General features: G+C 43.8%; 1 protein-coding gene across 1 annotated transcript in view; it reads right to left on the reverse strand.

Moving 5' to 3' along the window:
* The window catches only part of LOC134450496 (alanine aminotransferase 2-like), a 36,925-nt gene that overhangs the window by 8,283 nt on the left and 11,142 nt on the right, over positions 1-17,500 (reverse strand). The window contains exons 4-7 of the mRNA XM_063200338.1: positions 15,165-15,304; positions 13,252-13,501; positions 3,528-3,607; positions 3,038-3,174 (exon numbers count right to left, since the gene is read on the reverse strand). Coding sequence (XP_063056408.1) covers positions 3,038-3,174; positions 3,528-3,607; positions 13,252-13,501; positions 15,165-15,304 — 607 coding nt within the window. The remainder of the gene's footprint in view (positions 1-3,037; positions 3,175-3,527; positions 3,608-13,251; positions 13,502-15,164; positions 15,305-17,500) is intronic.

Consider the following 17,500-nt stretch of genomic DNA (forward strand, 5'->3'; position numbering starts at 1 on the left):
CCCACCTGTCCCTCATCCCGGAACTGGTCACCTGCGAGTACGCCAAGGTGGAGCTGACCGCATACAGGTTAGTAGTTGTAGAGAGCGTTTCAATATGCGGCCTTGCTTCCTCCACTTGTGCTTGTTTCCTCGCCCCGCCTCCTGGCCCCTCCTCCATGGAGAAAACAATAAAGTTTCCCAGCTGTCAGCCTAGCCACAACAACTTTTGAGGGACTGTTTTTCATTCACCATCCCAATTGCAAATGAGAAGAAGAGTTTACAATTCAGCTTTTGCAAGATATTGAAATATAATGCTGTTGTCAGTGATGTCATCATGACATATTACTTCCTGGTACGAGGAGACAAGCACAAGTGCAGGAGGCAAGGTCGCATATTGTATCGCACTCACATACCTCTGCCACCTTCCATGCCCGCAGAACAAAAGCCCCCTTCACTTCATCATAAGCTTCCCAACGCCCCCTTGACATCATCATAAGCTTGGCAACACCCCCTTGACATCATCATAAGCTTGGCAGTACCCCCTTCCCAACGCCCCCTTGACATCATCATAAGCTTGGCAGTTCCCCCTTCCCAACGCCCCCTTGACATCATCATAAGCTTGGCAACACCCCCTTGACATCATCATAAGCTTGGCAGTACCCCCTTGACATCATCATAAGCTTGGCAGTACCCCCTTGACATCATCATAAGCTTGGCAACACCCCCTTGACATCATCATAAGCTTGGCAGTTCCCCCTTCCCAACGCCCCCTTGACATCATCATAAGCGTGGCAGTACCCCCTTCCCAACGCCCCCTTGACATCATCATAAGCTTCCCAACGCCCCCTTGACATCATCATAAGCTTGGCAGTACCCCCTTCCCAACGCCCCCTTGACATCATCATAAGCTTGGCAGTACCCCCTTCCCAACGCCCCCTTGACATCATCATAAGCTGGGCAGTACCCCCTTGACATCATCATAAGCTTGGCAGTACCCCCTTGACATCATCATAAGCTGGGCAGTACCCCCTTGACATCATCATAAGCTTGGCAGTTCCCCCTTGACATCATCATAAGCTTGGCAGTTCCCCCTTGACCTCATCATAAGCCTGGCAACGCCCCCTTGACATCATCATAAGCTTCCCAACGCCCCCTTGACATCATCATAAGCTTCCCAACGCCCCCTTGACATCATCATAAGCTTGGCAACGCCCCCCTTAGTATTAAAAAAAGGAAATAGACTGATGCCCCTCAATGGCAATGAGCACCGCCCCCTCTCAGCTGTATCCTTCTCAATGCCCCCCCTAGGGCTCCCCAATGCCCCCTGGGGGGCTGTAGAGCCCCCATTGAGAAACATTGCTATAGGCCCACTGCACTTGTAGCCTGATTTTTAGGCAGCCAGGTGGGAAGTACATATCTGTAAGGGCTTCTGCACACCGGCTCCGACAAAGTGCGGCGCACTTTTGCTTCCGACAGAATTCGGACCCTCAAACCCAATTTCACACGAACATTGCATTGATAGTCAATGGGCGGCGCTGACAAAATAGAACTTGTCTCTAATTGCTATCCGACTTCGGCGAATGTCCGCAGACATCGGCGCCAGTGTGCGTGGTTCTATTGAAAACAATGGAATCGAATTTTAGCTGAGCAGTGCTCAGCACTTTGTCGGAGCCGGTGTGCGGAAGCCCTAAGTGTCTGTGGATAAAAAGTGGCAGCTAAGCGTAATGTAATGCAGTGTTTCCCATATATTGTAATGTAGTGTAGTGTAATGTAGTGTAGTGTAATGTAGTGTAGTGTAGTGTAGTGTAATGCAGTGTTTCCCTTTTCTGTGCCAAGGCGCACTTTTTGCCTTGAAAAAAATCTTGCGGCATACCACCAGCCAAAAACGATTAAATAATGAAAACAAATTATACTCTGATAAGAATGACTATATTGTTAATATAGGCGCCTAAAAAGTCTCTTGAATAGCAATCAAATGAAAACAAAACAATTTTTTAAATCATATTTTATATTTCCTCTTTCAAATAAAAAGTGCACTTGACATGTTCACTTCTTAAAGAAGCTATAAACTTCAAAGTAGGCCTACAATTTACAAATTGTTATTCTGTCCATTCGCTACCTGCTGCCATTTAGTGATAAGGAATTATTTCATGATTAGGAAGCCAGTCAACAGTAGACACTGCTAGAAAATGACATGGGCATTATTTGCTGATAATAATGATGAATTCGTTTAAAAAAAACACACACACACAACAAGAAAACAAGAATTATCCACGGCACACCTGACGATCTCTCATGGCACACTAGTTTGCCGCGGCACAGTGGTTGGGGAACACTGATGTAATGTAATGAATGTAATGTTTTAAATGTAATAAATGTAATGTAATGTTTAAATGTAATGTAATGTTTACATGTAATGTAGTGATATGTAATGTTTTAAATGTAATAAATGTAATGTAATGTTTAAATGTAATGTAGTGTAATGTAATGTTTTAAATGTAATAAATGTAATGTAATGTTTAAATGTAATGTAATGTAATGTAGTGTGATGTAATGTTTTAAATGTAATAAATGTAATGTAATGTTTAAATGTAATGTAATGTAATGTAATGTTTAAATGTAATGTAATGTTTAAATGTAATAAATGTAATGTAATGTTTAAATGTAATGTAATGTTTAAATGTAATAAATGTAATGTAATGTTTAAATGTAATGTAATGTAATGTAATGTTTAAATGTAATGTAATGTTTAAATGTAATGTTTAAATGTAATATTTAAATGTAATACATGTAATGTTTAAATGTAATGTAATGTAATGTTTAGATGTAATGACTGTAATGTAATATTTAAATGTAATGTAATGTAATGTTTAAATGTAATGTAGTGTAATGTAATATTTAAATGTAATAAATGTAATGTAATGTTTAAATGTAATGTAGTGTAATGTTTAAATGTAATGTAATGAATGTAATGTTTAAATGTAATGTAGTGTAATGTAATGTTTAAATGTAATAAATGTAATGTAATGTTTAAATGTAATGTCCATGTTGGACTCACTCTCCCAGGGTGCCGTTGGAGAGGGAGTTGAATGACGCCATCTTGACGGCTCCCGAGGAGGCGGGGCCCATCTCGAACAGAGCTCTCTTATAGGACAGGAACTCACACCCCTCCCCAAACACACAGTCCTGGTAGACCTGAAGAAGCACACACACACGCATGAGGACACACACACACACAGACGTGCACACACATGCACGCACGCACGCACACACTCACAAACACATAAAGGCTTATACTCTGAAGGCTTATCATCTTTGTATGAAATGTCCTACACATGAACTCTTATGATTATGAATATGAATATGATTGTGAGTATTATTATTATTGCCTCGTCCACCAGTAAGAATTATTATTATTATTATTATTATTCTCACCTCCTCCCCCTCCCCACCTCCCCCCCCTCCTCACCTCGTCCCCCTCCTCCTCACCTCCCCCTCCTCACCCCCCCCTCCTCACCTCCCCCCCTCCTCCCCTCCCCCCTCCTCACCTCGTCCACCAATAAGAGCAGGTTCTCCTCCGCAGCAAACTCGATCACCTGTCGTATGGTCCTCCTGTCCTGCACGTGTCCTGGAGGCAAGATATGCTGCTATACTGTAGTTACTGTATTTACTGTATTTACCCCCTTTTACTTCAATCAAGAACAAGAACAAGTTTACATATTGGTATGCACCGTAGTTTACATATTGGTATGCACCGTAGTTTACATATTGGTATGCACCGTAGTTTACATATTGGTATGCACCGTAGTTAACATATTGGTATGCACCGTATGCAAGTTTACATATTGGTATGCATCATTTACCAAGTTTACATATTGGTATGCACCAGTGCTTGACACTAACTTTTTCGCTTACCAGCCATTTTGGCTAGTGCTTTTCCTGACTCACTAGCCATTGGGCCTTTTCACTAGCCATAATTTTCTTAACCATCATAGCAGCTTTAATGAATTATATAATAGGCTGTAGGCCCTAATAATGTAATGTAGGCTAATATAATATAATATAATATAATATAATATAATATAATATAATATAATATAATATAATATAATATAATATAATATAATATAATATAATACAGTATAATATAATATGCTATAGGGCCTAATAATTAGAATTGTTAGGCATATTAACGGGTCCATGCATGCATGCTATGCAAAGAACAGATTTACTGATCTGAGGAATGGCATAGCCTATAGGCCTAGTATATTTACCATGCAGAAACACCAAGCACAGTGTTGTGGAAGGGCACAAATGTAAGCTACACGAGAGCAAAATATTTTCGTCTTTAATCTGGAGGGACTTCTTCATGTCATGTAGGCCTATCTGTGGAGGTCGCCGTCCAAATTGATGGGCAAAGTAGATAGGCGTAGCGTAAAGTCATTGCCAAGTTCGCCTGTCCTCGGTCATGGATGTGGAATAACACCTCTTCTGGAATATTTGCTTATAAAAGTATCCACTAGAAAGCACAGATGCGGTAACTACAGAAGGGGCTACGACTTCCTTTCATTCCGTTTAATAGTGAGTTGTTTAAATAAACGGGCGCAAGGCGAGACGGGCACCTGCGAAGGGACATGCAATGGGATGCTTTTGTGCAGTCTGGAAAGCTACTACTGCGCGTTTTTTAAGAACGATTTGACAGTCGGAAACAACAGCACAAGAAACATGGAGGAATATTAAGGTATGAAGACATAGGTCTACAGGGAAATCAGAAAATAATTTAAACCAAACATTATGCCGCATGTGTCCTTGTCTTATCACTGCGCTAATCAGTCTTGAGACTTTCACAAGAGTAAGACAGACTGACGTGTTTTCCTCTTGCTTTGGTCATTTTAATGTCCACTACTACTAAGTATTTTACTAATGACAGATCGCAAAACAGGTCAGTTGAGATGAACTTCGCTACTTTATTTTCACGTGAAGGTTTCCAGTGACATTTCCAAACGCACGCTGATGTCCCGGTAGCTCGCTGTCACTCCTCTTCGCAAGACTAACTCTTATCTATCAGATTCCTGGCTTGTGTGAGACACAGGTGACACGTGACAGAGGTGCTTCATGGATATTGTAGGCTCACAAAATCGCATTGTATTGCTGTGTCGCCATTAGGGTGATGTATGTAGTGAAACTTTTATATTGACACTTTGAGAAAGAATAGCACTTTTATTTTGATACCGTTTCCTGTATTTTCTTTACCACTTCCTGTCTTGTCATCAGTTACTTCACGTTCAGTTCCTGTCTACTGAAATCGGTTTCTACTTCAAAGAATTCCTCCGTGAACGATGCTAGAAGCAAAGTCGTAAGTGAATGCCTTGCTAAATTGAAATATTGATAGTTTAAGTTAAGTTTATGTTAGGAAGAGAATGTAATAAATAGGTTAAAAAGATCGTTTTTATTTACATGTATTTACAATGAGACTTCATGAGACTTCATGTGAGGCTGAGCTTTATGTTAAAAACAGTCAAACTTTGTTTTGTTACAGTTTTCACTCTGCCATGTAATGCTGGATTCTTCAGATAAACAACAGTGAAATGTTAACTACAGAACAGACTCCTGGTTATTGCATCAGAGTTTAACTGGTTGGATAGCTTCAGTTCATACACTGCAGTGAGGACAACACAGTGAAAAGACTGAGAAATTAGCATTGAACTTCGAGTCAAGATGGAAAGTAGATCTAATAAATCAAGCAGGAGTGGGAGCAGCTTTCATTCATCTGCCTCATCAACCAATGCTTTATTTCGCGCACGAGCAAAAGCAGCAGCTGCAAAAGTGCGTGCCGAATATGCTCAGCAAGAGGCCAAAGCTAAGATAGAGAAAGTTAAAAAAGAGACTGAAATTGAGACACTAGCCACCTGCCGTAAGGCAGCAGAAGCTGAAGCCGTAGCAGCTGTCTGGGAGTCAGCGGTTACAGAGAGCAACAATTACATTGTGCTAGATGAAACAAATTCAACAGAACAAAGTAAACTTGAACGAACAAGCGAATACATCCAAACTCACTTCCATTCCACTAACCCTGTCCAACAAACAGCCAGGAGGGCTAGTCCACCACCAACACAGCCAACCATCAATGCCACTCTCAGTTACAGCCCGAACAACCCCTTTGTTTCACACCACCAGCCACCTGTGTCTTCACATGACTGCATAAACAATGTGGATTTTCCAGACTATGACTTTGACTATGCGCCACCAGCAGCCGAACAGTCAATCAGCCAGAATCCATTTACCACAGACGGGCCTGAGATTATTCCCAAGAGTCTCACCTCACATATCAGTGACTTGAATATTGGGGCTCCATCCTTCACCCCCCAGCAGACAAATACTCAAAGTGTGCCTGCAACCCAAAACCTGGCACAATATTTAGCTCGGCGTGACCTAGTGAACACAAGTTTGTACGAGTTTGATGATAAACCTGAAAATTATCGTACTTGGCTGTCCTCATACAAAAATGCCACTCAAGGACTTGGTCTCACAGCCACTGAGGAATTGGACTTGATGACACGATGGCTTGGTAAAGAATCCAGCAACCAGGTGAAACGGCTCCGTGCAGTGCACATAGCAAAACCACAAACAGCGCTGGTGAAAGCCTGGGAACGTCTCCAAGAGTGTTATGCAGCCCCAGAGGTGATCGAAAAGGCCCTCTTCACCCGACTGGACGCGTTTCCCAGACTCTCAGCCAAGGAAAATCTGAAGCTACGAGAGCTGGCTGACCTGCTTATGGAGGTCAAGTCAAGTAGGTTTTATTGTCAATTTCTTTACATGCACTGGTCATACAAAGAATTTGAAATTACATTTCTTGCTTTCCCATACAGACATAGACTAATCTAGGTAAGGACATAGACAGTATAGACATAGACAGTACTTATACATGGACTTAAGACAGTATGGACATAGACAGTGCTCATACAGACATTTAAAGTGCAAGACTGGACAACAGAAGACTTGTAGAGGACATACATTAAGAGGTATTTGTTGTGCTTTTGTGCTTTTCCTAAAAAAAAGTCCTTTATAGCGTACAGTGTGCTAAGGAGGATGGTTACTTACCAGGCCTGTCCTACCTGGACACAACGCGTGGAATTGAGCCTATAGTGACCAAGCTGCCATATGGACTCCAGGAAAAATGGATCTCCGCCGGCTCCAAGTATAAAGAAACAAATAAAGGACGGTTCCCACCATTTGATTACTTCAAAAAATTCATATCCTATGAGGCCAAGAAAAGAAATGACCCCAGCTTTGCCTTTTTAAATACCGCTACAACATCGTCTGTCAGAGCTGAAAGTGCCTTTCCTAAAACCATCCAGAAACCCATTGCAGTTCACAAGATCAATGTCTCTCCTACAGAGGCAATCGTCTCCAGGGATCCGAGTAACATCTGCCCAATACATGCAAAACCCCACCCACTGAAGAAGTGCAAAGCCTTCAGAGCTGAAACTCTGGATGATAGGAAGGTATTTCTGAAAGAAAACGGAATCTGCTTCAGGTGCTGTAGTTCCACCAACCATATGGCAAGGGATTGCACTACAATTGTGAAGTGTTCTGAGTGTGACAGCACCCAACATGTCTCAGCGATGCACCCTGGACCAGCACCGCTACCTACAACTCCTCTGACCTCGCCACAGCATGGCGGGGAGGGAGAAGCGGTAAACGACACCAGTGAGATTAGCTCAAGCTGCACAGCAGTATGCGGCACAGGACAAGTTGGACGGTCATGCTCCAAGATATGTCTGGCAAGAGTGTACCAGAAAGACCACCCAGACAAAGCCATCAAGGCCTACGTCGTGTTAGACGACCAAAGCAACCGGTCGTTGGCTAAGTCCAGTTTCTTTGACAAGTTTAACATTCACACTAAGCCATATCCTTACCATCCGAAAACATGTTCAGGTCTAGTGGAAACTTCAGGCAGAAGGGCATCAGATTTTATCGTGCAGTCCCTCGATGGAAAAGTTACGATCCCCTTACCACCACTCACTGAGTGCAATGACGTACCTGATAATAGGTCCGGAATTCCCACACCAAATGCTGCTCTTCATCAGCCTCACCTGTCAAAAGTAGCAGAACACATCCCAGAGCTGGACCCCACAGCTGAGATCCTCCTGCTACTAGGGAGAGACACAATCAGAGCACACAAAGTACGGGAACAAATAAATGGCCCCGCCAATGCACCCTTTGCGCAGCGCCTTGACTTGGGCTGGGTGCTGGTAGGAGAAGTTTGCCTAGGGAACACACACAAGCCAAATGTCAGTTCCTTCCGGACGACCATGGTCGACTGTCATCGGCCCTCACTCTTTCAGCCATGCACAAGCCATCTGCACATTAAAGAGGAACTTCACAACAGCACCTTACCACCCAGAGCCAAAGAAGACAGTCTGGGTCAACATGTGTTTGACCGCACTGAACAGGATAATAAGCTAGCACCTTCGATTGAAGATGAAACCTTCCTAAAAATGATGGACAAAGAAGTCTACAGGAACGATTCACACAGCTGGGTTGCTCCATTGCCGTTCAGACAACCAAGGCAACAGCTTCCCAACAACCGCGAGCAAGCACTCAAACGATTTGAATCACTCCAACGCCAATTCAGAAGAAAGCCAGAAATGCAAAAGCAATACCTGGAATTCATGGACAAACTGCTGAAAAACAACCATGCTGAGGTGGCACCAGAGCTAAGAGAAGAAGAGCGCTGGTATTTACCAAGCTTTGCAGTGTATCACCCACAGAAACCTGATCAAATCAGGGTTGTGTTTGATTCAAGTGCCCAACAGTCTGGAATCTCCTTGAACAATGTCCTCTTGACAGGACCAGATCTGAACAACACCCTTCTAGGAGTGCTCATGCGGTTCCGAAAAGACAAGGTCGCTGTGATGGCGGATATTCAACAAATGTTCTATTGCTTCCTTGTGGCCGAAGAGCACAGAAACTACCTGCGATTCCTATGGTTCAAAGACAACAACGTAGCCAACGAGGTCATTGACTTCAGAATGAAAGTTCATGTTTTTGGAAACAGCCCGTCTCCTGCAGTGGCAATCTATGGGCTCAGAAGAGCCATCAGGTATGGCGCAGAGAAGTATGGAGCAGACACTGTCAACTTTGTCGAACGGCACTTTTATGTTGACGACGGCCTCTGTTCTGTTCCAACTGATGCAGAGGCTATTGGGCTGCTCCGTAGGACTCAAGCCTCACTTGCAGAGTCTAACCTGAGGCTCCACAAATTTGCCTCAAACAGTCAGGCTGTCTTGGAAGCCTTCCCAACCGAGGACTGCATACAAGCCAAGAAGGATGTAGACCTCAGCGGAGATGAGTCACCCACCCAACGCAGCTTGGGGCTCCTGTGGGAAATAGCAAGCGACACATTCACCTTCTCTGTGTCAACCGACACCAAACCATTCACCCGTCGAGGGGTTCTTTCCATGGTGAACAGTGTCTTTGACCCTTTAGGGTTTCTGGCTCCAGTTACGATCCAAGGCAGGGACCTTCTAAGAGAGTTGAATTCTGAGACATTGGAGTGGGACACCCCATTGCCTGAAGATAAGTTAGGCAAGTGGGAGTCTTGGAGAAACTCGCTTCAAGACTTAAGGCACTTTCACATACCAAGGATGTACACAGGCATCTGTCCAACCAAGACTGAGCGATTAGAACTCCACGTCTTCAGCGACGCATCTGTGAAGGCTATTGGTGCCGTGGCCTACTTGAAAGCCATCAAAGGAGACACAGTGGACGTTGGATTTGTCATGGCAAAAGCCAAACTTGCCCCTAAATCAGACCCAACCATTCCAAGACTTGAACTGTGTGCAGCAGTCTTAGCTGTGGAAATGGCTGAGTTGATTCAGGATGAATTGGATCTAAAGCTGGATGCCACCAAGTTCTACACTGATAGCAAAGTTGTCCTTGGATACATTTACAACCAATCCAGACGGTTCTATGTGTATGTCAAAATCGTGTCCAGCATATACGCCAATCCACCATTCCTGAACAATGGTACTACGTGAACACAGAAGACAATCCAGCTGACCTGGCATCACGGTCGGTTCCAGCAGCACGCCTCACACAGACGATGTGGTTCAAGGGACCAACCTTCCTGCGCAAGCCGTCCATTCAGCCAGACCCAGGTCAGTCATTCAACTTAGTCTCACCGGAGTCATATGGAGAGGTCCGTCCAATTGTGAAAAGCTTCCTCACCAATCTGCAAGGGGAAGTTCTCAGCACAGAACGCTTTGAAAGGTTCTCCACATTCGACACTCTCCAACGCGCCATCGCACTCCTGATTCATATAGCAAAATCCTGCAAGGCTCCGACAGGCAAGTGTAAGGGTTGGCATCATTGTGACTTACCTCACTCAGTGGATGAGCTTTCCCAGGCAAGAGAAGTCATCATCAGAGCTGTTCAGAGGAACACATTTGTGAAGGAATTTGAAGCTCTGGAGAGAGGAATGCAAGTTCCGTTAAGCAGCTGTCTACGCTCCCTCAACCCGATCTTACAGGGTGACCTCCTCTGCATTGGAGGCAGACTGAAGAATGCGGATGTGTCCATCGAACAAAAGAACCCGGTCATTCTCCCAAAAGAACACCACGTGTCCTTGCTACTTACCAGATACCATCATGCTCAAGTAAAGCATCAGGGCCGTCATCTAACAGAAGGAGCTGTACGAGCTGCTGGACTCTGGATCCTGGGAGGCAAGCGGCTTGTGAACTCAACTATTCACAAGTGCATCACCTGTCGCAAACTTAGACGAAGGATGCAGGAACAACAGATGGCAGATTTGCCCGCAGAGCGCCTCACAACCTGCCCTCCCTTCACGTATGTGGGCCTAGATGTTTTCGGGCCCTGGCACGTCTCCGCCAGACGCACCAGAGGGACGCAACCTGAGAGCAAGTGCTGGGCCATCCTATTCTGCTGCATGAGCTCCAGAGCAGTTCACATCGAGGTGATTACCTCAATGGACACCTCAAGCTGCATAAACGCGTTGAGGCGTTTCTTTGCCATCAGAGGACCAGCCAAACAACTGAGGTCAGACTGCGGCACAAATTTCATTGGGGCCTGTAAAGAACTTGGGCTGAGTGCAGATCAACCAGACAGCGCGGTGCAGAGATACCTGCACCAACAAGGATGCTCCTGGGTGTTTAACCCGCCCCATGCCTCACACATGGGGGGTTCATGGGAGCGCCTCATTGGGGTAGCCCGAAGAATCCTGGATTCGATGCTCCGTGACCACAGCACTCGTCTTACTCATGAAGTTCTGTGCACTCTAATGGCAGAAGTGACCGCAATTCTGAATGCAAGACCACTAGTTCCAGTGTCAAATGATCCAGAGAATCCATACATCCTCACACCATCGATGCTGTTAACACAGAAAGCTGGTGCCCCACCACCTCCAGGTGACTTCTCAGACAGGGACCTCCTCACTAAGCAGTGGAGACAAGTACAAGCCTTATCCAACTTATTCTGGAACCGTTGGAGACAATCGTACCTGTCAACCCTACAAAGTCCTGAAATGGACAAGGTCCCACCAGAACCTGCAAGACGGTGACATCGTCCTCCTCAAAGACAACCAAGCTGCCCGCAACAACTGGCCTTTGGCAGTGGTCACAAAGGCTATTCCTGGAACAGATGGAAGAGTCCGTAAGGTGGAATTAAGGACAGCAAACCAAGGACAATCAAAGACTTACCTTAGACCAGTTACCGAAACTGTTTTGCTTCTCCGTAAGGACTGATGCTTCAGATGTGATTCTTGTTTGAGTTTAATGTTTATTGTGGTGACCTCACAGTGGTCAGGCGGGGAGTGTGTCGCCATTAGGGCGATGTATGTAGTGAAACTTTTATATTGACACTTTGAGAAAGAATAGCACTTTTATTTTGATACCGTTTCCTGTATTTTCTTTACCACTTCCTGTCTTGTCATCAGTTACTTCACGTTCAGTTCCTGTCTACTGAAATCGGTTTCTACTTCAAAGAATTCCTCCGTGAACGATGCTAGAAGCAAAGTCGTAAGTGAATGCCTTGCTAAATTGAAATATTGATAGTTTAAGTTAAGTTTATGTTAGGAAGAGAATGTAATAAATAGGTTAAAAAGATCGTTTTTATTTACATGTATTTACAATGAGACTTCATGAGACTTCATGTGAAGCTGAGCTTTATGTTAAAAACAGTCAAACTTTGTTTTGTTACAGTTTTCACTCTGCCATGTAATGCTGGATTCTTCAGATAAACAACAGTGAAATGTTAACTACAGAACAGACTCCTGGTTATTGCATCAGAGTTTAACTGGTTGGATAGCTTCAGTTCATACACTGCAGTGAGGACAACACAATTGCTTTTGTGGCAAAGACGGTCCGAAGAAAAAAATTACAAAATGCGGTGCCTCGTCATTCAGAATAGTAACGGACCCGCCAGAATGGCTAGTGAACCTTCGGTATCTACTAGCCAACGCCGACTTTCACCCGCATTTGGCTACCTGGCGCGTGTTAGTGCACCGTAGTTTACATATTGGTATGCACCGTAGTTTACATATTGGTATGCACCGTAGTTTACATATTGGTATGCACCGTAGTTTACATATTGGTATGCACCGTAGTTTACATATTGGTATGCACCGTAGTTTACATATTGGTATGCACCGTTGGGGGTGCATTACATATTGGTATGCACCGTTTTTGTTTCTACTCTGTCAGATATTTGACATCTCTTCACTCCGAGAACGGTCACTTTACATAAGTTATAATAATAATAATAATACAAATAATAACGGTAACTTTAGATAAGGGTGAAATAGAAACTCAGAATCAGAGAATACGGTATATGTCACACACACAGGGCCGGATTAAGATGGCCTGGGGCCCCTAGGCTACAGGTTGCTGTGGGGCCCCTGATTAAGATGGCCTGGGGCCCCTAGGCTACAGGTTGCTGTGGGGCCCCTCGAAAGGCAAATTTACATAGATAGTGTCATAATTACGAGGTAGGAATTAAGGACAACTTGTGTACTAACTGTGCTCAACCAGACAGATTCATTTTCCAGCATTGCATCTTGTCACAATTTTGCCATTTTTCACTGTTGGCCAATCGGGGGAAATGTAAATAATAACAATAATAATAATAATAATAATGATGATAATAATAATAATAATAATATAATAATAATAATAATAATAATAATAATAATAATAATAATAATAATAATAATAATAATAATAACAATAATAATAATAATAATATGTTTATGTTTACCAGTGGGGTCTCCTGGGTTGGGGATGTAAATGGCTCTGGGGTTATAGCGCCCCCCAGCGGCCTGGATGACTCTCTGCAGCTCCGTTTTCTCCAGGCCCCACCCCCTGTCCTCCTGCAGCCTATAGGGGAGCGCGGCTAAGCCAATCACATCCAGGAGGCGGGGCAGAGTGTGGGGGTGTGGCTCCGGGATCAGCACGGCTGGCTGCTGTTGGGTTTGGCCACGCCCACACGCCAGCAGCTTCAGGATAACCTGGCAAAGCAGAGCAAAGTAGACACACACAAGCTACTATACTACAGTACTCTACACTACATGTAATATACTATACTACAATACACTACCTTAAAGCACACGTGACACACACACACACACACACACACACACACGCGACCAACATGGTAAAGCAGGCACACCAGTACATACAGGTCAGACACACACACACACACACACACACACACACACACACACACACACACACACACACACACACACACACACCTCTACATCACCTCTAGACACCAACGACGGCCAGAATTCTCCTTTAACATCATACTCATACGCTGACGACACACATACACCTACAAGCACATACACCTACACACGACTTCATACACATGTGTGTGTGTGTGTATAGGGTGTTCACGCTAGAATTGTCACTGGCCGGACAAGTGGCCGGCTGTATTGCAGACATTTGGAATATCTAACGGACCTTCCCTCATATAGCCAACAACACACTCCCTAATGGGTCAAAGTGGCTAGTAAATCAGTCTTTTCTAGCAAAACTTAAATTTCACTAGCATTTGGCCAGTTGGCTGGTGCTTTAGAGCCCTGCTTGTATGCACGGGGAGCAAATGCGTGCTCTCTTTCACACACCCGAGAGCTCGAACTGAAAAAAAAGCGGCCACCCAACATGCTGCACGCATATCTAGCCTAAGTTATCGACTGAAAACTTTGTGTTTTGTCCGCTAAACCGAAGAGGATTTCCCTACTCAGACAGGGTAACGAGGACATGACTGTAATGGCAGTGCAGTAACAGAAACGACAATTCTGAAATTTGAACTGTATTGCAATGTGTTCCATGCGCTCTCAAAAGTGATGGAATCGACACGTTCCGTACGACGCTCTGTATATGTGGGCGTGTGAGTTACATCCATTTTGGCCGGTGATGAAAAAAAGCCCTGCATGCTCTTTCGCTGGGACTTCTCGTGAAATATTTAATTTGACCCTCTACTGTTGCATACTTGGAGATCCACCACCATTTTTCAGCAGAGGTAAAAGTGAAAGTGATTCGATGCTGCAATGCTGCGCATGCCATCGCATTGAGTCCCAAACAGTTGACTTCGCAACTGGGCATGAAACGGTTTTGCAAATGCAATGCCCTTTGTTGTGTTCACTGATATATTGGTAAAATAGGCTACAAAAAGCAGAATTGTTCCTCGACAGCAGCCAGCGTGAGTCAAGTGATTGGGAAGCATAACCTGGGGACAACGACGTGGGGATGAGAGCGCAAGCAACACTATTGCGTGCTGTTTATGACACGTTCATTTAGGCTATTCGCAATTATTTTCAGCTTTGTTCAATTTCATATTACTGGTGTTTTGTAACATTCAGTATTTAAAATGAGCCAATATTATTTACTGGTTAATTGTAGTGGTTTTTGTCTGACATTTTGGCCGGTCACATTTTATTTTGCCGGTCATTCATGCATGCAAAACGGCCAATGTGCGGCCACAGTCGGCTAACGTGAACCTTGGAGTGTATGTGTGTGTGTGTGTGTGTGTGTGTGTGTGTGTCTACCTGTGTGTGTGTGTGTGTGTGTGTGTGTGTGTGTGTGTGTGTGTGTGTGTGTGTGTGTGTGTGTGTGTGTGTGTGTGTGTGTGTGTGTGTGTGTGTGTGTGTGTGTGTGTGTGTTTACCATAAGTCCTCGTTGGTGTCCGGAGGTGATGTACAGGTGTGTGTGTTTGGGGTCGGCTGCGAGGCCTCCGTCTCTCCTTGAGATGAACTCGGACACGCTGGCCAGCACACGATCATTACCACAGGTGTCAGAGTACGCACCTGACACACACACACACACACACACACACACACACACACACACACACACACACACACACACACACACACACACACACACACACACACACACACACACACACACACACACACACACACACACACACACACACACAGCACACGATCATTACCACAGGTGTCAGAGTACGCACCTGACACACACACACACACACACACACACACACACGCACACCTAAGCGGGGTTTACACCTCAACTGAGGTACCAATTGGCAGGCTGCGCTACACGCATGGTTCGCCCAGGCTGAAATGTCCGTGAGCTGAGCTATGCTCTTGGACTGTGATTGGTCAATGTGCTTGCAGCAGTGCAGGCAGTACTTGGCCCTGATAGGTCAGTGGTGTTCTATTGTTCCACCCTACCGCAGAGACTTGAATAAAGAAAAGGAAAAGCACGATGCGGTGACTTGGCAGGAAATCACTGGAGTTTACCTGACATGGAGAAGAGAAACGGTGTTCTATTTCAGTAGTACAACTCCCAAAAAATCATTTAAAAAAACATCCATTAAAGGCCGTCGTCATGAAATGGATATTAGTTTGTAGTAGCAAAGAAGCCTCTTTGTTCGTTTGTAGTGTGGCATAGCTAGCTCCTAAAACAGGGTTGACTAATATCCTGTTGAGTTTGAATGGGTTTGAGTGACAGTTGCTAAGATAGTTGATAATATGGCCATTAGATGTATCTATTGTATTTAAAAACGCCTTTTGTTTGGCATTTTAACCACCTGAACTGTAAAACCTGAATAAAGAGAGAATCTTGTATGCTATCATTCATGTCTAATTACGCCACAACTTTTTAAATTAATAGCAAGAAGCCTCTTTTTTCATTTGTAGTGTGGTAGCTAGCTTCTAAAACAGGGTTCGCTAATGTCCTGTAGAGTTTGAATGGGTTTGTCTGACAGCTGCTAAACTAATTGTTAATATGGCCATTAGATGTATCTAATGTATTTAAAAACGCCTTTTGTTTGGCATTTTAACCACCTGGACTGTAAAACCTGAATAAGGAAAGAATGTCATATGCTATCATTCATGTCTAATTACGCCACAACTGTTTAAATTAGTAGCAAGTAGCGTCTTTGTTAGTGGTAGAATTACGTTTCAGGTGGCAATTGTCTTGCAGTTGTAAAACAATAGACTTTATCATTTCTGCATCTCATTGCAACTTTTGTTTGTATTTATTTTTATTTGTAATAAAACTGGACACATTCTCAGATTTTTGGGTGTGAGTCAAAATATTTTTTGACTCGTTTTAGACAGCCAGCTGGATTGACGTCATCGAAGTCTTGGAATTCTCGGCGGGAAAAAAACCACCACGCCCTTTATCCTGCAATCGCACGCAGGGCCACTATGAGGGAATACACACTCCCCCACCCCCCCCCCCACCCCCCGCTGACAGTACGTCTATGCTTTACCCCGCAATCGGCACAGTATGACTGTGTATCACCCTTTAAACACACACACACACAAACACACACACACACACACACACACACACACACACACAAGGCAAGGCAAGGCAAGGCAAGTTTATTTATGTAGCGCATTTCATACACAGGTGCAACTCAATGTGCTTCACAAAGTTAACAAATGTAAATGAAAGGAAACAGGGAAGAAAGAAGGAAATGAATTAGAGTCAAAAAGCATTTAAAAACATTAAGATAAAACATAAGGTAAAAATAATAATAAAATAAAATAAAATGAAACAAATTAAATAAAAAATAAAAATAATAAGAATAAGTAATTTAAGCTAGGGGAAAGCATCTGAGAACAGCTTTGTCTTGAGTCTAGATTTAAAGCTATCAATAGTGGGTGCATTTTTTATGTCATCTGGAAGCTGGTTCCAAAGCTTTGAAGCATAGAAGCTAAAGGCTGCCTCTCCACACTTTGTTTTGACTTTTGGAATCACCAGCAAATTCTTCTCCGTTGACCTTAGTGACCTAGTTGGTGCATACAGCTGAAACATATCCAGTAGATATGTGGGTCCCATTCCATTTAGTGATTTAAACACAAGTAGCATAGCCTTAAAATCAATTCTGTAGCTTACTGGGAGCCAATGCAGCGATCTTAAAATTGGAGTAATGTGGTCGAACTTCCTTGTCTTTGTAAGAACCCTTGCAGCTGCGTTTTGTACAAGTTGAAGCTGTTTAATGGTTTTATTGGGGAGGC

The sequence above is a fragment of the Engraulis encrasicolus genome, chromosome 6 (assembly GCF_034702125.1).
Source record: "Engraulis encrasicolus isolate BLACKSEA-1 chromosome 6, IST_EnEncr_1.0, whole genome shotgun sequence".
NCBI classification, from domain to species: domain Eukaryota; kingdom Metazoa; phylum Chordata; class Actinopteri; order Clupeiformes; family Engraulidae; genus Engraulis; species Engraulis encrasicolus.